The sequence below is a fragment of the Pygocentrus nattereri genome, chromosome 28 (genome assembly GCF_015220715.1).
Source record: "Pygocentrus nattereri isolate fPygNat1 chromosome 28, fPygNat1.pri, whole genome shotgun sequence".
NCBI classification, from domain to species: Eukaryota; Metazoa; Chordata; class Actinopteri; order Characiformes; family Serrasalmidae; genus Pygocentrus; species Pygocentrus nattereri.
In genome coordinates this window covers 971,310-999,121 of record NC_051238.1, presented here as the reverse complement: position 1 = coordinate 999,121, position 27,812 = coordinate 971,310, and the positions used below count along the sequence as shown (strand labels likewise).

At 39.0% G+C, this 27,812-nt stretch overlaps 1 protein-coding gene across 4 annotated transcripts in view; it reads right to left on the bottom strand.

Moving 5' to 3' along the window:
* itgb4 (integrin, beta 4) overlaps window positions 1–27,812 on the bottom strand; it is a 91,289-nt gene that overhangs the window by 34,190 nt on the left and 29,287 nt on the right. For all 4 annotated transcript variants that reach the window (XM_037535807.1, XM_037535809.1, XM_037535810.1 and 1 more), the window contains exons 2-13: window positions 20,248–20,327; window positions 12,970–13,052; window positions 12,359–12,454; window positions 11,223–11,427; window positions 9,917–10,013; window positions 9,034–9,205; window positions 5,898–6,161; window positions 5,712–5,801; window positions 3,566–3,679; window positions 2,850–3,017; window positions 1,532–1,608; window positions 457–656 (exon numbers count right to left, since the gene is read on the bottom strand). In XM_037535807.1, the coding sequence (XP_037391704.1) occupies window positions 457–656; window positions 1,532–1,608; window positions 2,850–3,017; window positions 3,566–3,679; window positions 5,712–5,801; window positions 5,898–6,161; window positions 9,034–9,205; window positions 9,917–10,013; window positions 11,223–11,427; window positions 12,359–12,454; window positions 12,970–13,052; window positions 20,248–20,320 (1,639 nt within the window). In that variant the 5' untranslated portion in view covers window positions 20,321–20,327. The remainder of the gene's footprint in view (window positions 1–456; window positions 657–1,531; window positions 1,609–2,849; window positions 3,018–3,565; window positions 3,680–5,711; window positions 5,802–5,897; window positions 6,162–9,033; window positions 9,206–9,916; window positions 10,014–11,222; window positions 11,428–12,358; window positions 12,455–12,969; window positions 13,053–20,247; window positions 20,328–27,812) is intronic.

The window sequence follows — 27,812 nt, the reverse complement described above, 5'->3', positions numbered from 1 at the left end:
CCGGACCCCCTGTATTTTGCACCTTCCTTCTACTTTGAGGCAGACAGTTCCAAGCGATTCTTATAAGTAGATAATTGCAATAAATTATAATTGTCTTTATATTTTAATATTTGTATATTTTATTTATAACTTTGTTATTCCCAGAAGTCTTGAAATACTAAATAAGTCATTTTTACATACCTCTCTTTATCCCTTATGATTAAACAGGCTGTGGCTTTAGGACTGATGTATGCAAATGAGATCAATTCTAATTGGCTGCCTTCATCTGGTCTGAAACGCTCCTTATAACTTCAGTGTGGATGAGCGGAGCTAAACTGAAAAGACCGCTTTGAGAAAAAGTGTTGCTTGGCTTCTATATATGAGCAGCTGGAGACTGTTCTAAAATTGTACATTTACATATTACAGCCAAATGAAAATTTAAATGTTATTCCAGGCAGTTTTGTGTCCAGCACTGACCGTTGCAGAGGAAGCCCCCGTATCTCTGGCACTGTGATTTGTCGTACTGGCAGAAAGGGCCATCATACTGGCTGGGATTGTGACATATACAGGTTCCACAAACACAGTCTCCTCGTCCACTGCACGGCTCCTTCATACCGGGACCGATACAGCCCGCATCAGACTGGACCTGTGACGAGCAATTACAGAACGGACCCATCCTGCAGAGAGGGAGAGTAAAGTTAGGCAGGATTATGAACAGTAAAGGGCTTCTTAAGATATCACATGGTTTTCTGAATGGTGTTCTACAAGGCTCTATTTTAGGGCCCCTACTGTTCTCTTTGTATTTGTTTCTCTTTAGATACATAATGCACAAAATCCAATATTTTATATGACTGTGTAAAGCACTTTGAGATTTTGTCAAAAAGTATTTTGACTGTCAAAGCACTGTAAAATTTAATGTTCAAAACAAAATTTTTCCAAATGCATATGCTGTTTTTAACTCACAGAAATAGTGTGTCAATTAACAAGAACAGAATACACTGTAAATATGTGGTAACGAGTAATTAACTAGTTTTATTCAACTCATTAAATGACTTTGATTGAAAAGATCAGTCATTCAAACTATTTATTTAGGCTGAAGAAAACAAGTTACTTTAATTATTACCACATGAGGCCATTTATTAGGTTGATCTGATGATTGTTTTACAGTGCATGAACACTCAAAGAACCCTTTACATGCTGGTGAAACTGTTCTTCAGACTGACGGAGAATGTGTTGTATATGGTTATGTGTAGAACCTTTTTGAAAAGGGTTCCATACAGCACCAAAGGGTTCTTTTTCCATTGTAATAGTGACATTATAATATAACTTGATCATGCAACAACAAAAGAACAACACATTCTCCATCGATCTGAAGAACCATTTCACAATGCAAAGAACCATTTAATGAAGAATCATTTCATCAAGGGTTCTTTGAGTGTCCATGGTTCTATATAAAATCAACCCTATATAAAAAGAACCCTCAAAACAAAGCGCAGCAGTAGTGAAACTGAACTGAGTGGGAGTTTAATGTGAGCATCCAGCTCAGAGTTACCATTTATCATAACAGCTGCAGGTTCCACACACCAGGTTACCGTTACCATTGCACCGGGCTGCCTTTACGATTGGATTCTGGAGGAAAAAGACAAGAGTGTGTTTAAAAAGGTGAAAAAGGCAGGTAAAAAGTTTTTCATCATCATCACTTTAACTAGCGCATTTCCCTGCTCAAGGGCTTTTTATGATCAAAGAACAGGACATTAAACGATAACAAGTACACAGTTAGCAATAAGAGAACAATTAGAGGCACAGCATTCAAGCACAAGAGGATCACTGAACATACAAAGAACACAAGTGTGTCTTTGACAGACATTTAAGTGAGGAAACAGGCGAGGCCTTCAGACTAGACTCTGGAATTTAATTTAGGAGCTGCTACACTAAATGATTGACCACCCATAGATTAAGTGCCCCTTATTAGTCCCACTACGGGGAAGTTTCACCTCCACAATCTAACCTATCTGTGCAGTGAAACACCACATACACACTAGTGAACACACACACTAGGGGGCAGTGAGCACACTTGCCCAGAGCGGAGGGCAGGCCCATCCACAGTGCCTGAGGAGCAGTTGGGGGTTAGGTGTTTTGCTCAAGGACACATCAGTCATGTCCTGTCTGCTCAGGGGATGAAACCGGCGACCTTACGGTCACAAGGCCGGTTCCCTAACCTCCAGCTCACGAATTCCCCAGGGCAGTTTAAACCTTGGAATGTGAAGAACGCTGAAATTTTGTGATTTTAAAGTTCAGATGGGACATATAGATAAAGCTCAGCCACATCATGTAGAGCTTTATATGTAATGAGGAGAAACTTGTACTGAACACAGAATGTAACAGGCAAGCAGTAAAGACTCTGAAGGACAGATATGATGTGGTCAGAGTGGGTTCTGTACACACAGTAACTTACTGAGGCCTTTGACTGGGAGGCCAGAGAAGAGAACATTACAATAGTGTTACCATCAGGCTAATGCTGGCATGAGTGTTTCTACACCTGGGCTGAGGGACGGCTGGAGATGAGCAATATTACGAAGATGCAGTCTAAACTACAGAACTGATATGGATGTATCCCATCAATATTGACCCCAAGGACAGACGAGCTAGATATCAGCGCTTTGGAATCGACTGAAAGTAGCTGAGTTTTGCAAGCGCTCAGTTTTAAAAAGTTCATACTCAGCCATGACTGTGTTTCGTGAATGAAGCAGGTGGTTTTTAATTTGAACTGACCATATTAAACTCCAATCAGGTTTATTTGTAAAAGAAAACATGCAAACCAGAGGCAACAGACCAACTGTATGGTACTGAGAGAACTGATTGATGCTCACCTTCTCGCAATCGCACGTTTCGCAGAGCACAGTGGTATCAATTTCGAAGGCGGAGCTGAAGGTGGTGGGTTTGACCCTCAGCACCCCCTTACGATCGCTCTCGGGCTGGCTGCACACATGCTTATCGTTGAACTCGGTCTTAGCGCTCACGACCACCGTGACGTTACCCTATAGGACATTCACAGAAAAAAATCACAGACAGGTTTAACACTGTACTGTCAAAACAGTCGAATCCACACCCACAGCCTCACTGGGAGATATGAATGCTGTAATAAATCAGTTTACCTGAGTACATCATGGGTAGCATCAGCAACAACAATAATAACAACAACAAACATAACTAGAAAATGCAATTCCTGAGGAAAAGGCAGAGCGACTGCATAGCTTACTTTGACATGAAAGATTTTGGTTTAAAACCTATTTTTAAACTCCATTCATGGTGGAGGGATACATGCAGGGCGCTGTGCGGCAAAATAGTCCCCCAAGAAAACTTATTTTCCATCATCAACATTCCATATAAACTCAGAAGACTCGTGTAGGTTCTCTGGTGGTTCTGGATGGTAAATAAAGTGTCTATATCTGTGTTGTAGTCATGGTGATGCCTGGTTCCTATCACCACCACTGTAAGGACACCATTTCACACCAAAAAGCTCTGAACCTCTCTGATTACAGCTACACACTCTGAATTATACTAATGTAGAGTTGTGAAGACTCACTATTTGTCCAGGCTGGATCTTCAGGTCTGCTCCTCCTCCAGCGGCTGAGAAGATCTGAGTGTTGATGGCTTTGGGTCTGTTCTCTGTTTGGATGCTGATCTTTGAGCGGATACTCTGCGAGAAAAACGTCACCAAGTGATATCAAAATCTTTGTGGGCATAAAAAGGGGACATATGTTTGTGGCCAAATACAATGGAGTCTTCACAGCAATGTTCAACATCTTGTATAAAGCCTACCAGAAGAGTAGAGGTATAAAAGAAACGTTGGAGTCTTCGGACTATTGGACGTACAGTCGTGTGCAAAATTTAACTCTGTTGAACTGTGCTGCACTGGGTCGGTATGACCAACAGGTCAAAACCAGCTCTAAACAAAGTGACTGCTGGGCCCTGATTGGTGCTCTGGCTTTGCGCTTCTTTGGTTTGACATGTTACGTTTTTATACACACAGAAACCAAAAGGAACGACAGATTTCTCAAAATGTAGGAGGAAAAAGTCAGAAATTAGACTCTGAAATGTCGTGGAGTGAAAGGAGAAAGTCGCCCAGAACGGAGAAACTTCAGTACAGATACACCAAAAATACTAAAGTACAGAAACTAATTACATTTACTCAGTTACTCAGTTACTGTCCACCACTGGTAAACAGTGATTGTGTATTAAAGTGTACAGATGCAGGCTTGGGGAATTATGCACACAACTGTATATCGCGGAAATTGGTCTAAAGTGATGATATTTCATATAACTACACCTTGCATTAACTTTTAACCATACACATTTGAATAATTTTGATTTAATGATAAATTACATTATTCAAAACTTACTTTAAGCTGCATTTCTTTACTGAATTTGAAACAATTCTTCAGATTTGTGCTCAGGCAAGCTCAGAGAGGACATTTAACATTTCATGTCGGATGTTTTTCTCACTCTGAAATCAACGATGTGGACCTGACCAAGAACGTTAGGTCAGCTCTGAGATGGTGATTCGCAACTTTGAGGCTTATTCTTCATCTGCAGGTCCAGTACTAAAGATCTGTTATCGGAGAGCTCCGAACACAAAGGAGAGAGCTGGAGATGGAATGAATGCAGGGACTTACAGGAATCTTTTCAGCGCCACCATGTGGCCAAATTATATAATTAAAATTTTGACTAAGGAATGTGGTTTTTTTATTTTGTTTTTTTTTATTATTATTATTAAAATCTCCTTAAATCACCAACCAGGATAGTCAACATTCCAGGAAACAAAAATGTGTGTATGATACTAGTATAACACTCAAACACAGCAAAAGTTTGGATAAAAAAGAACAGAACTTTCTCAGACTGGAGGGCAAAGAAGAACACAGTGTTGTTAAAGCCATGTGAGCAGGACAAACCACATCAGCCTTGTGATTGGTGGGGGGACTGCTTATATACGCACTACCCAAGATAAGGACCCCCCCTTTTACACTGAGAGAGGAGAATGTTGGCAAAATATATGAGCTATTGATTAATCATTGGAAAGTTATTCATAGGTCAGACTTGTATATTGTGGCAAGACTAACCTATTTAGGGAGAAAACATGACTCCTGGGGTTTTAACCTTTGTAACTCCTCGAGACCACCGTTGGTTCCAAAGCACACTTTATCATGTTCTTCATAACGTTCATATTTCATAAGCTCCATTCAGAAGCTGGGCGTCGTGTGAGGCTGTAGCTCTTCTCTCCAGTCTAATAGACGGTGATGTCATTTTAAACCCTTATAATAAAAGAAGCTGAACTTTGTTTTTCTACTGAAAGTCGACCCGTTTTTCCCCAAATCTGGGCTCTAAACTATAAACAGACGGCGTCTCTTCAGTGATCTGCTCTGGAAACATCACTTTTAGAAAATAACACAAAGAGCGTCAGAGATTTTTGGCTTTCAGCAGTGAATTATAAGCATATAGTGATATGTGGAGATCATGAAACACACGTTCTGTTAATCTGAGGAGCTTTTACAAATAAATCAAATAAAAATGTACATCAATTTCATGCAGTTACTGAAAAATTTGCTTTACGATTTGGGTATAAAAATTCAGATTTACAAACCAAAATCTACCCTGGAGCATAATTAATTGAGACCTTTTGGTAACATTATCCAACCTTAGTGTGCTGTCCACTCTGACAGTGTTAAACTCACCTCGAACGCAGTCTTTATGATGTGTAGGATGTTGGACGAGTCGTCGGTCAGCACTCCCAGCTCAGCGATGGGGAAGTAATGAACCAATTTCTGTACATTCAGAACAAACAAAGGCATCAGTACCATCCAGAGCCCTGTATTATTATTATTATTATTACAAGGCAGAAATTTGTTGTTATTCCTCACCTCGTAGTAGGACAGTGAGTGGTTGGTGATGGCGAAGATGGGGATGATGTTGTGCTTCATGAGGATGCGCACCAGCGTGGGCACAGATGGGTAGTCCTGCTGCGTGGCGTGGGTGTAACTACCCGTGGGGTTCAGGTGACACGCCTCGTCATTACGGTTCAGGACACCTGCCAAAACGTTCACACCGTCCGCCTCGTAGTGGAAGGCCGACTCAGTGGAGAAGACCAGCAGGTGCGTGCTGTCCTTCCTCCAGCCAATCTGAGACTGCAGAGAGACTATGCGTTAATATCTTCTAAAGCCCTATTTTTTCTCCCTCAGAATGAACATGCTGTTTTTGTTACGTGCAAAGTCTCAGCACATTATTTAAAAGTTGTTTTAAATAATGTCATTTAGTAAGTTATTTTTGGATGTGTGATGGCTACTTTTTAGCTACTTTTTGAAAAGTAAAGCAGAGCAAATTGAGCCTGTGTTTACGTTTATATTATATTTTTATCCTGTACTAGTACATCAGCACACACTGAGACATACTTACAGCTAGGATGGTAAACACAGACATAAGATATTGTGGCTGCCAGGGTGGTTTGATTTTTGTTGAAAGGACTAAACAGCTCTCCTTAACGTTTACATTTAGCTGACGCTCTTATGCAGAGCGACTTACAGTTTGATTACAATTACACAGTGTTGGGAGTCTTGCCCAAGGACTCTTATTGGTATAGTGTAGGGTGTTTGTCCTGGTGGGGGATTGAACCCCAGTCTACAGTGTAGAAGGCAAAAGCGTTACCCACTACACCAACCAACCAACACGATTGAGTTGCGCCCCCCGTCTTAAGCCTGTTAGTTAGGGGTGATCAGTGCATGACCATTTGCTCGAACTCTCCACAGCTCAGTGGTCACTGCACATTCGCCACCAGCCCTGGTTCCGACTGCTTTCGATGGTTCAGATATTGTGCAGAATGACTGAAACCTGTAGAAAAATTCTAGCGTAAATTTTCACTATAGCTACACAAAAATGTGTAGGCGCTGCAACTGTTAGAATTCCTTATTTCCTATTTTTAAAAAGTAGTTAAAATCTTGTGGGTAAGTTTGAAGAACATTTGCTTCCAGATTTCTTCAGGTGTAATGAAGAATTGACCAGCCAGTCAGAAGAGATTTGGAAAACAAGCGCATAAAATGATTACTTGTTATTGTAATTTTTGTCTAGTGCCTAAAAGTTTTACACAGCTCCACATGTAAATGAGCTCTTTTCTGATTGGCTGGCTCAGTCGAAAAGCAGTCAAGGCTGAAGTGAATGAAACTAAATTTTACTGTTCAGTGTGAAATTGAGGAAGGGCGACTCTACAGCAGCTCCATCCTCTCTGCTCTGTTTCAAATTCTAACTTAAACCATAGTCCAGAAAAATCTCATTTATCCTCCTCCTGCTTCACTACAAACATAGTCAGCAGATAGATTCGTCATTTTTGGCATTTTAAATTTTGAGGCTAATAAGTAATGCAGCTTATTAGCCCTAGAAAATGAACGTGGTGCTAACAGAGTGTCTCAGAGCGTGTGCAGGTGTTCAGTATCTCTAACAGACCTGATTTTATGGGTTCTGACACTGTATCTGACACTGTCCCTGTTAGAAACACCAGCACAGACTATGTAGGAAATGTCATGTGGCTGCTTTATTACTATTACAGCTTTTTTTAGTGTATGGTATTCCAGGTGGTTGCTAGGGAATTGCTTTACTGTCTCTATGGTACATTTTTTTTTGTTGTGCTTGCTGGGCTGTGGTTTGTTTGGCATCCAAGATTAAGATTAAATGACCCTTATTAGTCCCACAACAGGGACATTTCACCTCCGCATTTAACCCATCCATGCAGTGAAACACCACATACACACTAGTGAGGTGTTAGGTGTCTTGCTCAAGGACACCTCAGTCACATACTGTCAGCAGTGGGGATCGAACCAGCGACCTTCTGGTCACAGGGCCGGTTCCCCAACTTCCACGACGGCTGCTGAGATATTCTTAGATGAGTTCTATGGTCTTTCAGGTGGTTGTTAGGGTGTTGCCGTTGTTGTTGTTATTTACTCCTAGAAACTCCTATAACTCCTATAAGAGTTTTAAGGCTCTTAAAATATACCAGCAGTGTTAAAATGTTTTATGCTGTACTGTGTTCAGGAAATTAATGTATTATTTTACATAAAACATGTTTAAGCATTTATAGCTAAGCGCCCCGTAGTGTTTCAGAATCCCGGAAGACATTACAGAGAGGTAATTTTCCTCTCTACAGGTTCTGTGTTTGTGTTGATACCCAGGCTTATTCACTAAACAAAGTAGAGGCAGAGAGTAGTGTGCATCTCACTGAGGCCCACTAGAGGCCAGCACAGGACTGTTTTTTAGGTCCTACTCCCACCCACTCCTGCAGGATTTCATTCTGCTCCCACCCGTTCCTACCGAAAATCAGAATCATTTGTCCTGCTCCCAACTGAAACTGAAACTTTTGGCCACAGAGCAGCTATTGTTGGTGTTTTGCTGGGTAGCTGTGGCCGTCAGACTGAAGGGTCCTTCTCTGTGAGCTACAATAATCAGCATGTTGTTCATGTGATCAGCTGCTTCACAGCTCTTTAGAAAAGCTGCATTTGTTTTAACTGTTTCATAGTATCATTTTACATCGTTTATATATGATTTAGTGATCGTTCTACTTTATTTAGGCTATTCATTCATTTGCAGGATTTCATGCGTGCTTTGTCCCGCCCGACACTGAAATTTAGTCCTGCACCCAAAATTTTGTGGTGGGCGTGCAGACCTCTATTGCCCCCTGTCTTTTATGGAAAGTAGCTCAGTTTTGGCCAAAAAGTCACCAGATTTGTCATAGAAGCATTTTTGAAAAAAGGTCACTAAATGGGTCTGAAAAGTCGCGAATTGTGTGAATTGAGAGTTTTTTCTACCTTTTTTCTGATTTGTAAATATTCCAGATTATTATCTACACAGTGATTTTGACCAAGAGACCACAAAAATGCAGAATACAGATTTGGAAAAAAAAATAAAGGGACAAAGTCAGTAAGTTGGCAACAATGAGAGGAGAAACAAAAAGGGGGGTTTCTGATAAAGTGGCCAGGGAATGGTTTTTTCCCACATTTTTAGCATGACCCTTACTTGGCACACAGCTGCCTGTAAAATGGCATCAAAGCCGCCCTCTGGAGCATCCAGGTTGCCAGATATCTTCTCTTTCTGCAGGATCTGTCTGAAGGTGTTGATGTTGCTGGTGAGGGTGATGACGTGCTGGAAGGAGAACGGAGGCTCGCTGTTGGGCCACGGCTGAGCCAGTCTGGCAGGGCAAAAGAGGAAAATGCCTCTGTTATCTGTTCCAACACATCAAACTCACAGTGTTTGTGATCCATTTTGTAGAAACATTCATAAACCCTCCTAACTCAGTGTCAGTAATACTGATCATGGATATGTCACATGTAACTGAACATGGAGACAACACATCACGTTATATTGTACAACCTGTAATTTTCATATCCTTGATATGAATGCAAGCAACAGGAGGCGCTCTGATCTGATCTTTACCTATATCTTATGCTCCTATGCTCTTATATGGTATAGTTCTGTGCTCTTCCTCACAGTAACTGAGATCTTCAGCATGAGAAATGAGGAACAGTCACTATTCACTCCAAACTCTTGGGAAACTGGGTGAGTTTTCAGGTTTTCAGATCTGCTGCAGCTCATTGGAAAGTTCTTCAGAGGAATCTGGGCAGAGTTGCGGTTTCTAGACTATGAAGGACCAACTGGGTGAACCAGTCTGCTACAGTGCCACCCTGAGGCAGAGCAGAGCTGCAGCTCTAGTTAGTTAAGACCACCAGAGACAGAAGCTGATTGTGGGGGAAGCAGATAAACAACAAGCTTCACTAATGGACAGAATAACGTCATCATTTTCAGTGACCCTCTGATTTCGAGACATTAAGGGGGTCCCAGAGGTTATTTAGTGGTCCTGGATCCCCCATTTAACCTTTTAAAATAAATCATAGAGACTCACTTTGACGGCCTCATGTCCGTCTGTGGTTCGATCACTTTGTCGACGAATTTACCAAATCCGATTGTGTAGTCGTCTGAGAGCGTCCCGACCAGCTGGGCTGCGAAAACAGTGATGCAGTACTGAATGCGATTGCACAGCTTAAGCAGTTCCTGGGCTGTATTCCTACAGTAGAGTGTTCCAGGTGGTTACTATGATATTTTGTGGTTTTCCAGGTTGTGGTTTTTACAGTGTTGCTACATTGCAAAAAACTTAATATGACAATAACAAAAGAATAATGAGTTTTACGTTTGTAAACGTTTAGTGTAAATTCAGTAAACTCAACTTAACTCAAGTTAACCTGGTTACATACTTTTTTAGGTTTAAAAGCTGAATGTTTTTACAGTGCAGGTGTTTGCTAGTGTGTTGGTAAGTGGTTGTTATGGTGTTACAGGTGACTACTAAGGTACTGCTAGGCAGTTGCTACACTGTAAAAACAGTTTGTCTGAAAAAAATATTTAATGTGATAACATGCAAATAACCTAGTTTAATTCAACTCGAAAATTACACCAATTGAAGAAATCGTTCATTGAAAGTATTTATTTATACTGACTAAAACTAGTTCTTTTACTTGTTACCACATGAACACTGCAAAAAATGATGTCTTGTCAAGTAAAATAATCTTAAATATAGTCAATAAATCTAACATTTCTCCTGTTGAGATCATTGTAAGATTAAATTCAGATTATTTCACTTTTTTCTAGACACTTTGTACTTGTTTAAAGTAATTTTATTAAGTAAAACTCTCTCTACGTTGGCAGGTGATTGTGCTCATTGTAAGAAATGAATAGTGAGAAAATGCACAACCATCTCAAAATGGGAAATATTAGATATATTGACAAGATCATTTTACTTGGCAAGTGACCATTTTTTGCAATTAATATTTTATGTTAATCTCACAAGCCATTTTTACAGTATACACTGTCTAAAAAGATGTACCTAACATAAGTTACTAAGTTACTAAGCTGCCTTAAATATCTGATTTAAGTGAACCTCTAATGGGAAGTTAACAAAACAAGAATCTTTGTTCTACGCTGAAGTTCAGTTAAGTCGAAGTTTTAAGGCAGCACGGTAATTTTAATGTATGGCGTCCCAGGTAGTTGCTAGGGAATTTCTAGACAGTTGCTACATCTTATTGGTATCGGTAAGCAGATTGTATGATATCAAGGATACTTGCTAAGTTGTTATGAGGTGGTTTCCATAGCGTTTCAGGTGGTTGCTAGGGTGCTGCTGTAGTTAAAACAGCAGTGTTGCTGTTGCCTTTATTTACCCAGCTCGTCCCCCATCCTCTTAAGGTTGTCCAGATCATCAGACATGGAGTTTGAGAAGTCCATGAGGATGTAGAGGTCGAGCGGTCCGCGGCCCGGCTCAAACACCTCCATCACAACCTGCTTCTCCTCTCCCGGCAACAGGGTCATCATCATCCTCTGAGGAGCGACCTGAGCAGAATTCCGGCTAGTGTCGATCTTTAGATTCTGAGAGAGAAAAAGATAGAGAGAGGATTAAAATCAGTGCTGTGAGTATAAAACATTAGTCTATATGTTCTGTTTTAACTGTTAGGGTAACCTGTGATAAAAAAAATCATGCTTTAATTTTATATGAATAATTTCTGATTCATAATTCGCTGAAATAACTGGAGAAACTGTTTGGAAAGTGCAGATTCTAATCTTTCAATCCAAACCACAACTGTGTTCACAAATTTAATATGATTTGAATTTAACTGAAAGTTTTGACATGTAAACAAAATGTAAGTGTAATTCACTGCATCTCTGTAATTATGGAATTACATCTACATAAATGTATGATACATTGTTAGAGCAAGATGTAAACAGAGTCATTCTGAGCGGTTTGGTGTGAAACATTCTGTTCTAGAGGAACTTACAGAGTCAGAACTCTTCACAGTGGTGGTGATAGGAACCAGACGTCCCTCTAAAAGCTCCTCACAGAAAGTTCCTATATGAACTGGTTCTGAATTCACTGCCTGATGACTGAGATGCTGTTTTATGATAGTTTAGAGAAATTCAACTCCATTCATGGTGGAGGGAGACATGCAGGGCGCTGTGCGGCAAAATAGTCCCCAAAGAAAACTCATTATTCCAGATTTTCCACTATTTTCCATCATCAACATTCCATATAAACTCAGAAGACTCGTGTAGGTTCTTTGGTGGTTCTGGATGGTAAATAAAATGTCTATATCTGTGTTGTAGTCATGGCGATGCCTGGTTCCTATCACCACCACTGTAAAGACATCTGAACCAGTTCACACCAAACCCCTCTGTTTATATCTGAAAGACTGAATTTGGAAAACTGGTAGAATTCCCCTTTGAATAGCACTTCAAAGCATCAATAATACCTCAGGACTTCTAGGCATAAAGTAGGACAGATATTAGAACAGCAGCAGCTCACCTGTTGCATGGACACTTTGCTCTTCACATAGACCACCTGCTGGCAGTCGTGGGACTCTAGGTTTCTCAGCAGGTCACAGCGATCATACGGAAACACCTGGTTTAACAACAAACCTCACTCAGTAACACTGCAGTTAAAGTGCCTTTAGCCTTCAGTCACCTTACAGTTAGTAGAAGCACAAGTTATGTGTTACTAATAAAGTGGCCAGTGACTGGAAGCACAAGGCAGGTGTTTCTAATAAAGTGGCCAGTTAGTGGAAGAACAAGGTAGGTGTTTCTAATAAAATGGCCAGTGAGTGGAAGCACAAGGTGGGTGTTTCTAATAAAGTGGACAGTGAGCGGAAGCACAAGGTGGGTGTTTCTAATAAAGTGGCCAGTGAGTGGAAGCACAAGGTAGGTGTTTCTAATAAAGTGGACAGTGAGCGGAAGCACAAGGTGGGTGTTTCTAATAAAGTGGCCAGTGAGTGGAAGAACAAGGTAGGTGTTTCTAATAAAATGGCCAGTGAGTGGAAGCACAAGGTGGGAGTTTCTAATAAGTGGCCAGTGGGTGTAGTAACTTAAATATAGATAGGAGACCTGTCCAGGTGATGTATGTACCCCAGGTATGCTCACCTCATCTGGACAGTAGGCACATCCTGGTCCGGCCTGTAGGCAGGCAGAGCAGCTAGTTGCTCTACTCGCCAAACAGTGGTTTTCTGGGAACAAAGTGAGACTAGTCAAGTCCTATTCATGCCCCACCCACAAAAGTGTTCTTTCATCACTATCGTCGTGAGGGTAGACAAGAAACTATAACACAGTGTATTCTGGATCCCTACACAGCATTTTATAGGCACAAAGAAAGGACAACTACAATCTTTACGCTACACTAACATAGATCGATTTTATGACTACAAAACTATCTAGTCTGTTCTACAGTTTCTCATTAGGCTGAATGAATAACTGGCTCTAAATGTAGGTATTGTGATATAAACCGAGCCTGTTCTACAGTTTCTCATTAGGCTGAATGAATAACCGATTCTAAATGTAGGTATTGTGATATAAACCGAGTCTGTTCTACAGTTTCTCATTAGGCTGAATGAATAACTGACTCTAAATGTAGCTATTGTGATATAAACTGAGTCTGTTCTACAGTTTCTCATTAGACTGAATGAATAACCGACTCTAAATGTAGGTATTGTGATATAAACCGAGTCTGTTCTACAGTTTCTCATTAGGCTGAATGAATAACCGGCTCTAAATGTAGGTATTGTGATATAAACCGAGTCTGTTCTACAGTTTCTCATTAGACTGAATGAATAACCGACTCTAAATGTAGGTATTGTGATATAAACCGAGGCCGTTCTACAGTTTGTCATTAGACTGAATGAATAACCGGCTCTAAATGTAGGTATTGTGATTTAAACCGAGTCTGTTCTACGTTTCTCATTAGGCTGAATGAATAACCGACTCCAAATGTAGGTATTGTGATATAAACCGAGTCTGTTCTACAGTTTCTCATTAGGCTGAATGAATAACCGACTCTAAATGTAGGTATTGTGATATAAACCGAGTCTGTTCTACAGTTTCTCATTAGGCTGAATGAATAACCGGCTCTAAATGTAGGTATTGTGATATAAACCGAGTCTGTTCTACAGTTTCTCATTAGGCTGAATGAATAACCGACTCTAAATGTAGCTATTGTGATATAAACCGAGTCTGTTCTACAGTTTCTCATTAGGCTGAATGAATAACCGACTCTAAATGTAGGTATTGTGATATAAACCGAGTCCGTTCTACAGTTTCTCATTAGACTGAATGAATAACCGGCTCTAAATGTAGGTATTGTGATATACACCGAGTCTGTTCTACAGTTTCTCATTAGGCTGAATGAATAACCGGCTCTAAATGTAGGTATTGTGATATAAACCGAGTCTGTTCTACAGTTTCTCATTAGGCTGAATGAATAACCGACTCTAAATGTAGGTATTGTGATATAAACCGAGTCTGTTCTACAGTTTCTCATTAGGCTGAATGAATAACCGGCTCTAAATGTAGGTATTGTGATATAAACCGAGTCTGTTCTACAGTTTCTCATTAGGCTGAATGAATAACCGACTCTAAATGTAGGTATTGTGATATAAACCGAGTCTGTTCTACAGTTTCTCATTAGGCTGAATGAATAACCGGCTCTAAATGTAGGTATTGTGATATAAACCGAGTCTGTTCTACAGTTTCTCATTAGGCTGAATGAATAACCGACTCTAAATGTAGGTATTGTGATATAAACCGAGTCCGTTCTACAGTTTCTCATTAGACTGAATGAATAACCGGCTCTAAATGTAGGTATTGTGATATAAACCGAGTCTGTTCTACAGTTTCTCATTAGGCTGAATGAATAACCGGCTCTAAATGAAGGTATTGTGATATAAACCGAGTCTGTTCTACAGTTTCTCATTAGACTGAATGAATAACCGACTCTAAATGTAGGTATTGTGATATAAACCGAGTCTGTTCTACAGTTTCTCATTAGGCAGAATGAATAACCGGCTCTAAATGTAGGTATTGTGATATAAACCGAGTCCGTTCTACAGTTTCTCATTAGGCTGAATGAATAACCGACTCTAAATGTAGCTATTGTGATATAAACCGAGTCTGTTCTACAGTTTCTCATTAGACTGAATGAATAACCGACTCTAAATGTAGGTATTGTGATATAAACCGAGTCTGTTCTACAGTTTCTCATTAGACTGAATGAATAACCGACTCTAAATGTAGGTATTGTGATATAAACAGAGTCTGTTCTACAGTTTCTCATTAGACTGAATGAATAACCGACTCTAAATGTAGGTATTGTGATATAAACCGAGGCCGTTCTACAGTTTGTCATTAGACTGAATGAATAACCGGCTCTAAATGTAGGTATTGTGATTTAAACCGAGTCTGTTCTACAGTTTCTCATTAGGCTGAATGAATAACCGACTCCAAATGTAGGTATTGTGATATAAACCGAGTCTGTTCTACAGTTTCTCATTAGGCTGAATGAATAACCGACTCTAAATGTAGGTATTGTGATATAAACCGAGTCTGTTCTACAGTTTCTCATTAGGCTGAATGAATAACCGGCTCTAAATGTAGGTATTGTGATATAAACCGAGTCTGTTCTACAGTTTCTCATTAGGCTGAATGAATAACCGACTCTAAATGTAGCTATTGTGATATAAACCGAGTCTGTTCTACAGTTTCTCATTAGGCTGAATGAATAACCGACTCTAAATGTAGGTATTGTGATATAAACCGAGTCCGTTCTACAGTTTCTCATTAGACTGAATGAATAACCGGCTCTAAATGTAGGTATTGTGATATAAACCGAGTCTGTTCTACAGTTTCTCATTAGGCTGAATGAATAACCGGCTCTAAATGTAGGTATTGTGATATAAACCGAGTCTGTTCTACAGTTTCTCATTAGGCTGAATGAATAACCGACTCTAAATGTAGGTATTGTGATATAAACCGAGTCTGTTCTACAGTTTCTCATTAGGCTGAATGAATAACCGGCTCTAAATGTAGGTATTGTGATATAAACCGAGTCTGTTCTACAGTTTCTCATTAGGCTGAATGAATAACCGACTCTAAATGTAGGTATTGTGATATAAACCGAGTCCGTTCTACAGTTTCTCATTAGACTGAATGAATAACCGGCTCTAAATGTAGGTATTGTGATATAAACCGAGTCTGTTCTACAGTTTCTCATTAGGCTGAATGAATAACCGGCTCTAAATGCAGGTATTGTGATATAAACCGAGTCTGTTCTACAGTTTCTCATTAGACTGAATGAATAACCGACTCTAAATGTAGGTATTGTGATATAAACCGAGTCTGTTCTACAGTTTCTCATTAGGCTGAATGAATAACCGGCTCTAAATGTAGGTATTGTGATATAAACCGAGTCCGTTCTACAGTTTCTCATTAGGCTGAATGAATAACCGACTCTAAATGTAGCTATTGTGATATAAACCGAGTCTGTTCTACAGTTTCTCATTAGACTGAATGAATAACCGACTCTAAATGTAGGTATTGTGATATAAACCGAGTCTGTTCTACAGTTTCTCATTAGACTGAATGAATAACCGACTCTAAATGTAGGTATTGTGATATAAACAGAGTCTGTTCTACAGTTTTTCATTAGACTGAATGAATAACCGACTCTAAATGTAGGTATTGTGATTTAAACCGAGTCTGTTCTACAGTTTCTCATTAGGCTGAATGAATAACCGACTCTAAATGTAGGTATTGTGATATAAACCGAGTCTGTTCTACAGTTTCTCATTAGGCTGAATGAATAACCGGCTCTAAATGTAGGTATTGTGATATAAACCGAGTCTGTTCTACAGTTTCTCATTAGGCTGAATGAATAACCGACTCTAAATGTAGGTATTGTGATATAAACCGAGTCTGTTCTACAGTTTCTCATTAGGCTGAATGAATAACCGGCTCTAAATGTAGGTATTGTGATATAAACCGAGTCTGTTCTACAGTTTCTCATTAGGCTGAATGAATAACCGACTCTAAATGTAGGTATTGTGATATAAACCGAGTCCGTTCTACAGTTTCTCATTAGACTGAATGAATAACCGGCTCTAAATGTAGGTATTGTGATATAAACCGAGTCCGTTCTAGAGTTTCTCATTAGGCTGAATGAATAACCGGCTCTAAATGTAGGTATTGTGATATAAACCGAGTCTGTTCTACAGTTTCTCATTAGGCTGAATGAATAACCGGCTCTAAATGTAGGTATTGTGATATAAACCGAGTCTGTTCTACAGTTTCTCATTAGACTGAATGAATAACCGGCTCTAAATGTAGGTATTGTGATATAAACCGAGTCTGTTCTACAGTTTCTCATTAGACTGAATGAATAACCGGCTCTAAATGTAGGTATTGTGATATAAACCGAGTCCGTTCTACAGTTTCTCATTAGGCTGAATGAATAACCGACTCTAAATGTAGCTATTGTGATATAAACCGAGTCCGTTCTACAGTTTCTCATTAGGCTGAATGAATAACCGACTCTAAATGTAGCTATTGTGATATAAACCGAGTCTGTTCTACAGTTTCTCATTAGACTGAATGAATAACCGACTCTAAATGTAGGTATTGTGATATAAACCGAGTCTGTTCTACAGTTTCTCATTAGACTGAATGAATAACCGACTCTAAATGTAGGTATTGTGATATAAACAGAGTCTGTTCTACAGTTTCTCATTAGACTGAATGAATAACCGACTCTAAATGTAGGTATTGTGATATAAACCGAGTCTGTTCTACAGTTTCTCATTAGACTGAATGAATAACCGACTCTAAATGTAGGTATTGTGATATAAACCGAGGCCGTTCTACAGTTTCTCATTAGACTGAATGAATAACCGACTCTAAATGTAGGTATTGTGATTTAAACCGAGTCTGTTCTACAGTTTCTCATTAGGCTGAATGAATAACCGACTCTAAATGTAGGTATTGTGATATAAACCGAGTCTGTTCTACAGTTTCTCATTAGGCTGAATGAATAACCGACTCTAAATGTAGGTATTGTCATATAAACCGAGTCTGTTCTACAGTTTCTCATTAGGCTGAATGAATAACCGGCTCTAAATGTAGGTATTGTGATATAAACCGAGTCTGTTCTACAGTTTCTCATTAGGCTGAATGAATAACCGACTCTAAATGTAGGTATTGTGATATAAACCGAGTCTGTTCTACAGTTTCTCATTAGACTGAATGAATAACCGGCTCTAAATGTAGGTATTGTGATATAAACGAGTCTGTTCTACAGTTTCTCATTAGGCTGAATGAATAACCGGCTCTAAATGTAGGTATTGTGATATAAACCGAGTCTGTTCTACAGTTTCTCATTAGACTGAATGAATAACCGACTCTAAATGTAGGTATTGTGATATAAACCGAGTCTGTTCTACAGTTTCTCATTAGGCTGAATGAATAACCGGCTCTAAATGTAGGTATTGTGATATAAACCGAGTCCGTTCTACAGTTTCTCATTAGGCTGAATGAATAACCGACTCTAAATGTAGCTATTGTGATATAAACCGAGTCTGTTCTACAGTTTCTCATTAGACTGAATGAATAACCGACTCTAAATGTAGGTATTGTGATATAACCCGAGTCTGTTCTACAGTTTCTCATTAGACTGAATGAATAACCGACTCTAAATGTAGGTATTGTGATATAAACCGAGTCTGTTCTACAGTTTCTCATTAGACTGAATGAATAACCGACTCTAAATGTAGGTATTGTGATATAAACCGAGTCCGTTCTTCAGTTTCTCATTAGACTGAATGAATAACCGACTCTAAATGTAGGTATTGTGATTTAAACCGAGTCTGTTCTACAGTTTCTCATTAGGCTGAATGAATAACCGACCCTAAATGTAGGTATTGTGATTTAAACCGAGTCTGTTCTACAGTTTCTCATTAGGCTGAATGAATAACCGACTCTAAATGTAGGTATTGTGATATAAACCAAGTCTGTTCTACAGTTTCTCATTAGACTGAATGAATAACCGACTCTAAATGTAGGTATTGTGATATAAACCAAGTCTGTTCTACAGTTTCTCATTAGACTGAATGAATAACCGACTCTAAATGTAGGTATTGTGATATAAACTGAGTCTGTTCTACAGTTTCTCATTAGACTGAATGAATAACCGACTCTAAATGTAGGTATTGTGATATAAACCGAGTCCGTTCTACAGTTTCTCATTAGGCTGAATGAATAACCGACTCTAAATGTAGGTATTGTGATATAAACCGAGTCCGTTCTACAGTTTCTCATTAGGCTGAATGAATAACCGGCTCTAAATGTAGGTATTGTGATATAAACCGAGTCCGTTCTACAGTTTCTCATTAGGCTGAATTAATAACCGGCTATAATGTAAGTATTGTGATATAAACCGAGTCTGTTCTACAGTTTCTCATTAGGCTGAATGAATAACTGACTCTAAATGTAGGTATTGTGATATAAACTGAGTCTGTTCTACAGTTTCTCATTAGGCTGAATGAATAACCGGCTCTAAATGTAGGTATTGTGATATAAACCTAGTCTGTTCTACAGTTTCTCATTAGGCTGAATGAATAACCGGCTCTAAATGTAGGTATTGTGATATAAACCGAGTCTGTTCTACAGTTTCTCATTAGACTGAATGAATAACCGGCTCTAAATGTAGGTATTGTGATATAAACCGAGTCTGTTCTACAGTTTCTCATTAGGCTGAATGAATAACCGACTCTAAATGTAGGTATTGTGATATAAACCGAATCTGTTCTACAGTTTCTCATTAGACTGAATGAATAACCGACTCTAAATGTAGGTATTGTGATATAAACAGAGTCTGTTCTACAGTTTCTCATTAGACTGAATGAATAACTGACTCTAAATGTAGGTATTGTGATATAAACCGAGTCCGTTCTACAGTTTCTCAGGCTGAATGAATAACCGACTCTAAATGTAGGTATTGTGATATAAACCGAGTCTGTTCTACAGTTTCTCGTTAGACTGAATGAATAACCGGCTCTAAATGTAGGTATTGTGATATAAACCGAGTCCGTTCTACAGTTTCTCAGGCTGAATGAATAACCGACTCTAAATGTAGGTGTTGTGATATAAACTGAGTCTGTTCTACAGTTTCTCAGGCTGAATGAATAACCGACTCTAAATGTAGGTGTTGTGATATAAACCGAGTCTGTTCTACAGTTTAATGGATTTTTATCAGCGTTCTGTAAAGCTTGTTCAACCTCAAAACTGCAGCTACGACAGAACTGAGTAATGAAGGTAAGTGAGAATAAATACTGCAGGGTCTATGATTAAAATGGAGATTACAGAGAAAACAGAGATTCTTACCACCGTCAGCATCACAGCCAATCAGAATCAGAGAGAGTAATACAGCAGATACACTCAACAGCCATCCTCCCATCTCAGACCTGCAACACAAACAGCACACATTCTGTTTCCACACCTGAGTTTGGGCTTTTGTGACTGTTTGGCTCAGTTGCTTTTACACTGTAATGGCTAAAGTGCAATAATTACACATTTTACTTTCTTTGATTGGTCAGAAAATGGGTGGGGATGATGATGCACTGTTATTCACATTTGCCTCATTAAAATCCCCATTTTTAGACAGGCAGACAGACAGATAGACAGATATAGATATATATAGATAGATAGACAGATAGATAGATAGACAGATAAATACATAGATAGTTTGATAGACAGACAGACAGACAGACAGACAGACAGATAGATAGATAGATAGATAGATAGATAGATAGATAGATAGATAGATAGATAGATAGAATGCTATTGATCATGAAGGGAAATTGCAGTCTTATAGTACCAACATATAATTGCACATAAACTTTTCTAACTTAGGCAGAAATAAATATAAAAATAGAAATAGTCAAAAATTGGGCAGAAATAAAAATGTACATAAGTTAAAGTATGAGAGCATAGGTAATAAAAGTATATCTATTTGCATATTTCCATGGCATATGAGACACACACACACACACATTATGTCACTTTAGTGCCCAGACAGTCTAGAACCACACCAATATAACAAAATAGAAAACAAAGGCATACACCTAGTGGAAGACAGCCAAGGAAGAAAGACAGCACAATAAAACAAGAGGAAAGACACACCCCATACACAAACAGAGAAGGCCGGGAGCCAATCAAATCTGGTATGCTGTGCCAGCCTCTGCAGCTGATACTGGCAACAAACTACAGAAATTTAAAAATCTGCTAAAAATCTCTTTTGAATGCATAAAATCATCAGAAATATTATTATAAACATTTGAGTCATATGTGATAATCTTACTTTAAGTGACTGCAGTTGGAAAAATAACTCATTCCCTTTTATTTGACTTGATTTACTTCAGTTGATTTAATGCTTAGCATTTTTAATGCTAATGCTCTTTAAATATATTTTAAAATGGATTGATGCAATTAATAACTTCGCTTTTTAAGATATACAAGAGCCAGTTTTTACATAAAGTCTAAGTCTATATCTCAAAACTAAAGTTTCCAGAATTGGAGTCCAGAAAGCTTGAAACGCCAGACAAGACCCCTAACAGCCACCTGGAAGAGCTGGTCGACACCGAAACTGCCCTCATCAGATAAACAGCACTGAAAGCTTTGATCTGAGAGAGAGGAGAAGATCAAGCTGCTTCAGATCTGAATAACTTCCACAGGTGTTTCTGTCCATCCTTCCACTGTGAGAAGACCACTCAGCGCTGTGGGTCTGAAAGGACGTGTAGCTGATCAGGAAGAACCTCACTGAGAAAAGGAGACGGACACACCAAACAAAGAAGCTGAACGGTGGACTGACCACCCTAGAGTCCAGACCTTGACACCACCTTATTACACCTGAAAAAGTTATTTTATCAATTAAACCTTCTTGAGTCGTCAGTTTATCAATATTGATTTTTAAATTAATCATATAGAATTTCAGTCACAACAGAAGAGCTCGTCTCCACAGTTATGAAGGCTGAGGCCATATTTTGAGGTAAAAACAAAAAAACAACACATTTTTCTGCTATTTTAACTGCAATAATCTATACATGACTACGGAATACACGAATTAAATGACATATTGTGGCGCGTGGTGGCACACGGTGGCACGGTGGCGTGGTGGGTAGCGCTGTCACCTCACAGCGAGGAGGGCCTGGGTTCGATTCCCCGGCTGGGTAATCGGGGTCCTCTCTGTGTGAAGTTTGCATGTTCTCTCCGTGTCTGCGTGGGTTTCCTCCGTGTTCTCCGGTTTCCACCCAAAGTCATGCAGTCAGGCCAATTGGACATGCTAAATTGCCCCTGGTTGTGAGTGTCTGCCCTGCGATGGACTGGCAACCTGTGCATTGTGTATCCTGCCTTCCGCCCGATAACTGCTGGGATAGGCTCCAGCGTGACCCTGACGGAGAAGCGGCTTGGAAAATGGATGGATATAATGAAAGTTGTGTCACTTGTGTAACAGAAAGTCTCTTATTCTGACAAGTCACACCGATGATGTCACTTGACTTCCTTTGACCTGTTTTCTGAGGATGTACGAAGAAAAGCTCATGGTGGGTCCACTGTGTCTTTCAGTTCTCAGAGATTTTCTCATTCAGCTCATGATTTCATATGAAGCTTTTAGCTGATGTCACCGATGTGACCGACTTTATTCTGAGGCAATTGTGAAAAAATAGATCTTTTCTATTTTTAATTCAATAGAAATGGATTAAATTCCATTTCAAATTCAATTTTAGTGGATGTTCTGTGATTAACAGCATGTGGTTTGATGTTCTGTAGCAGCTGTTTAGTAAAATGCATTGTTCATTAAAAATGTCTCTGGTGTTTCTTTTATTATGTGGATGATAACACCAGTAACACCAGTGACTCCTGTGGAGAGACAGAATAGTGGACATTTCTGCTGAATGACCTAAATGTGTTTGTTTACTTCAGAAAATGCTCAACCGCTTCTAAGACTCTTTGAGGATCCTGAAAAGAATGGAAAATAAAGGGAAACAGAGACTCACTCAAAACTCTCACAGCTGAGAGTAGATTTAGGTGCTGACGATTCAGTTCAAGTTTCAAATCAGCCTGAAACCATAACGCTCAAACATTACCACCTGTCCAAAAACTTCACGCTCTCTCTCTGTCTCTCCCCCTCCCCTCTCTCTCTCTTTCTCTGTCTGCCTCTCTCTGTAAAGACATCAAAGCAGGGCAGAGTCCATTTCAGCCCCCATATATTACAGATCTGTCAGAGTTCAGTGAAAGCGGCCCAGTGATGCCCCACAAATTCCTCACAAATCCTCCACACATGCAGCCGATCAGCTCAGAGATCCAGCGGGACAGAGAAAACACTTAAAGCGATACTTCAGAAAAATGAATTCCCCCAACACCAGACATAGAAAACGGAAAGTTTCTCTGTTTAGTTTTAGCGCTGGAGCTTCAAGGCTAATGTAGTCACCAACTAGCATGGTGCTAACTGCACCTGCCAGTCTTGAGTGGCCATTCAGATTCAAATTATTTGAGTCAACAAATTATAATTAATACTCTTCAAAACTCCTTTATTCAGCTTGTTTTGGTCTACAACCCCCCACCCCCCAACAGTATTTTCCCATAAACCCCACAGGTGCTCTCGACTAAAAGCACTGGAATTTCACATTGCACTGCAGGGAAAGAGAGAGAGAGAAGAGAATGAGAAAATGAGGGAGAGAGGGGGGGAGAAGAGAATGAGAGAGAGAGGGGGGGGGGATGGAGAGAGATTTTGCACTGTGTTGTGAATCTGAGCTATCAGATAAATCAAGCTGATGTGTGTGTGTCTGTGTGTCTGTCTGTCTGTATGTGTGTAAAATGGCATATAAGGACAAGTGTGTGAATACAGACCTAGTTTATGAGGACCTTCACTGTATGAGGACCGTCAATGTATGAGAACCTTCACTGTATGAGTACCTTTGCTTTTTGAGGACCTTCACTTTATAAGAACCTTCACTGTATGAGAACCTTCACTGTATGAGTACCTTTGCTTTATGAAGACCTTCACTGTATGAGGACCTTCACTGTATGAGGACCTTCACTTTATGAGGACCTTCCCTGTATGAGGACCTTTGCTTTTTGAGGACCTTCACTGTATGAGGACCTTCACTTTATAAGAACCTTCACTGTATGAGGACCTTCACTTTATGAGGACCTTCACTTTATGAGGACCTACATTGTATGAGGACCTTCACTGTATGAGAACCTTCGCTTTATGAGGACCATCACTGAATGAGGACCTTCACTTTATGAGGACCTTCACTGTATGAGGACCTTCACTTTATGAGGACCTTCACTTTATGAGGACCTACATTGTATGAGGACCTTCACTGTATGAGAACCTTCGCTTTATGAGGACCATCACTGAATGAGGACCTTCACTTTATGAGGACCTTCACTGTATGAGGACCTTCACTGTATGAGGACCTTCACTTTATGAGGACCTTCACTGTATGAGGACTGTCACTTTATGTGGACCTTCACTGTATGAGGACCTTTACTGTATGAGAACCTTCACTGTATGAGGACCTTCACTGTATGAGGACATTAACTTTATGAGAACCTTCACTGTATGAGGACCTTCGCTTTATGAGGATCTTCACTATATGAGAACTTTCGCTTTATGAGAACCTTCATTGTATGAGGACCTTCACTTTATGAGGACCTTCCCTGTATGAGGACCTTCACTGCATTAGAGTCTTCATATTTCAGTGCATAAATGTTGCTATATGTGTTTATTCATGTGTCTGATGATGATATGATGATGGACTAATCAAATTCAATATCATGATATTTCACAGTATCACAATATTGGACAATCTTTACGTTAGCATTAAATATATTAATTTGTAAAGATGCACTTTCTCCCTTCCAGCACCAATACCTGATCCTCAAGTATCAGCTGATACTGAATATCAATATCATTCTAAACTAGTTAATCAATCAGAGCCTATAAATCCATATTTATAAACATTCCATTCAAATTGAACATACTAAGCTTAAAGTTGGTTGGAGAACTTCACGCTCAAATGGTTTCAGAGCTAGAGTCACTGTACTCTTTGCATGAATTTATGTTTAAATGATTATTAAAATTTAATTTATTGAAATATTTGCTGGTTGTTTCTTCAAAATAGTGGAGTTACAGATTCTGCAGTGAGCATTTCTACTACTGTCTGTCTGAAGCACGGAATACACTTCCGACATGTTGGTGGCTTTGCTTAAGCTCCGTCTATATATATAGCCATAATAGTATTGACTAGTATTATTGACATTATTAAGGTAGCATAAATACATTTTTAAATGAACATTATTTAACTCTCTGCATTTACATTAGTAAATTTAGTAAGTTAGCATAATTAATTAAATAAGTTAGCAATAATAAAGTTAACACCTTAGCATGAATAATGTTAATAAATGTTACCATTACAAAAGCTAATAAGTTAGCATTAATACATTTGTAAATTAACATTCTTTAAGTCATTGTGTTTACACTAAAGTTAAATATATTAGTCTTAATATTAGTATACTAAATATATTAGTCTTAATAAAGCTAACATTAGCATTGATAATGTTAATGAGTTAGCATAATTACCTAAATAAGTTAACATGTTAGCATTATTAATGTTAACAAGGTAGCATTAAAAATATAACAATTTTATACCAAACGTATATACACCTTATACAATATTTTAAACTGAAGAACTTTTCCAGACAAGCTTTAACACACCCACACACACAGACTGTCTTCCTAACAAAGCCGAGACCTGAAGAATGAAGCCGCAGGCTGTTAAATACTGAGCATGTGGGAAAACATGCAGACACCGGAGAGGAGCTAAAAAACATGAGCCACACCTCAAGGGGCACCTGAGGGAAGGTGTGGAGAAAGACGACAAGAGAGGAGAGAGAATCCGTATTAGTGTTTGACCATAAGCAAATAATTGGTAATAACAAAGGGCTTAACAATGACCGTCACACCATGAATAATTAATAAACAACACTTTCTTGAATTCATTTTTAAAGAATTTTTCATTTGTTTTAAAAGAACAGTTTAAAATCCACAGAAACCTAATTAAACTGTGAACTTCTTTGTGCGAAAGTGTTGTCTGTCTGGTTAATGTTTACAGGGCTGTGTAAGCCTCTCTTTGTCGTAATTTTAAGAAAACCTTATGTAAGTACAGAGCAGCAGCACCCAGGAAGTATGAGCTCATTAGCTTTACTAATGCTAACACATCAGCTTAATGATAATGCATGGTAATGATATCATCTTTTTAAAGAATGTACAAATAACCTTTAATATCTGAACATGTTTAAAGTCAGGATGCATTTGGAAATATTGTAAACCATCTAAAAGTACAACTGTGTAGAATTAGTGGCAAATACTGAAATAATAATCAATGTGAATTTAAAACAGATGTGCTTATTATTATTACCTCTAATAAACTGAGGTTATTACTATTTTGCATTTGCAAATACTTAAAAAAGTCCATCAAAGTTACTTAACAGGGAACCAAGTTTTGAAAAGTATTACATAATCAAACAGTTCAGATGTAAACAGAGCGGTTCAGAGCTGTTTGGTGTGAAACGATCTCTTCTAGATAAACTGACCGAGTCAGAACTGTTCACAGTGGTGGTGCTAGGAACCAGACGTCCCTCTAAAAGCTCCTCACAGAAAGTTCCTACATGAACTGGATCTGAATTCACTGCCTGATGACTGAGACGCTGGTTTATGAGAGTTTAGAGAACTTCAACTCCATTCATGGTGGAGGGAGACATGCACTTGCGGCAAAATAGTCCCCAAAGAAAATTATTATTATAATTATTATTATTATTATTCCAGATTTTCCACTATTCCATCTTCAACATTCCATATAAACTCAGAAAATTTGTGTAGGTTCTCTGGTGGTTCTGGAGGGTAAATAAAATCTCTCTCTCTATATATATATATATATATATATATATATATATATATATATATATATATATATATATCTGTGTTGTAGTCATGGTGATGCCTGGTTCCTATCACCACCATTGTAAAGACATCTGAACCATTTCACACCAAAACCACTCTGGATAACTCCCTTTAAAGGGAACTCCTCTTTAAAAGCTTGTACCTGAGTAAGTGGAGCTGGTTAATACCCATGTCTCCAGCTTGTGTTCATACAATGCTGTGTGTGTTTAAGTATGTTCTTCTTGCTGCAGAGGTGTTTTATGAGGCTGAACCGAGTCAAACTCTTTACTGATTCACGACGTCTGTGCAAGTTTCTGCAGATCTGAGCGGATTTTCTTTCCTCACCGAGTTTTCAGAACAGGTATGTAACAGCACTGGCATGTGTGACTGAACAGCACAGCGAGCGTGGAGCCACCACCAGTAATGCGGGAACTCACGTCCACTGTCCACCGAGATTCACAGCAGAAAAAGACATTTTCACTGTCAGTTCAAAACCTTATATCAGTCTTTTTATGATATTAGATCTCCAGATTCTTACCTTCTCAACACCTCTTTAACTCTGAGCTTCAGTAAAACTCTACATCTCTTTAACTCTGAGCTTCAGTAAAACTCTCCTCCTCTTTAACTCGGAGCTTCAGTAAAACTCTCCTCCTCTTTAACTCTGAGCTTCAGTAAAACTCTCCTCCTCTTTAACTCTGAGCTTCAGTAAAACTCTCCTCCTCTTTAACTCTGAGCTTCAGTAAAACTCTCCGCCTCTTTAAATCTGAGCTTCAGTAAAACTCTCCTCCTCTTTAACTCTGAGCTTCAGTAAAACTCTCCTCCTCTTTAACTCTGATCTTCAGTAAAACTCTCCTCCTCTTTAACTCTGAGCTTCGGTCAAACTCTCCTCCTCTTTAACTCTGAGCTTCAGTAAAACTCTCCTCCTCTTTAACTCTGAGCTTCA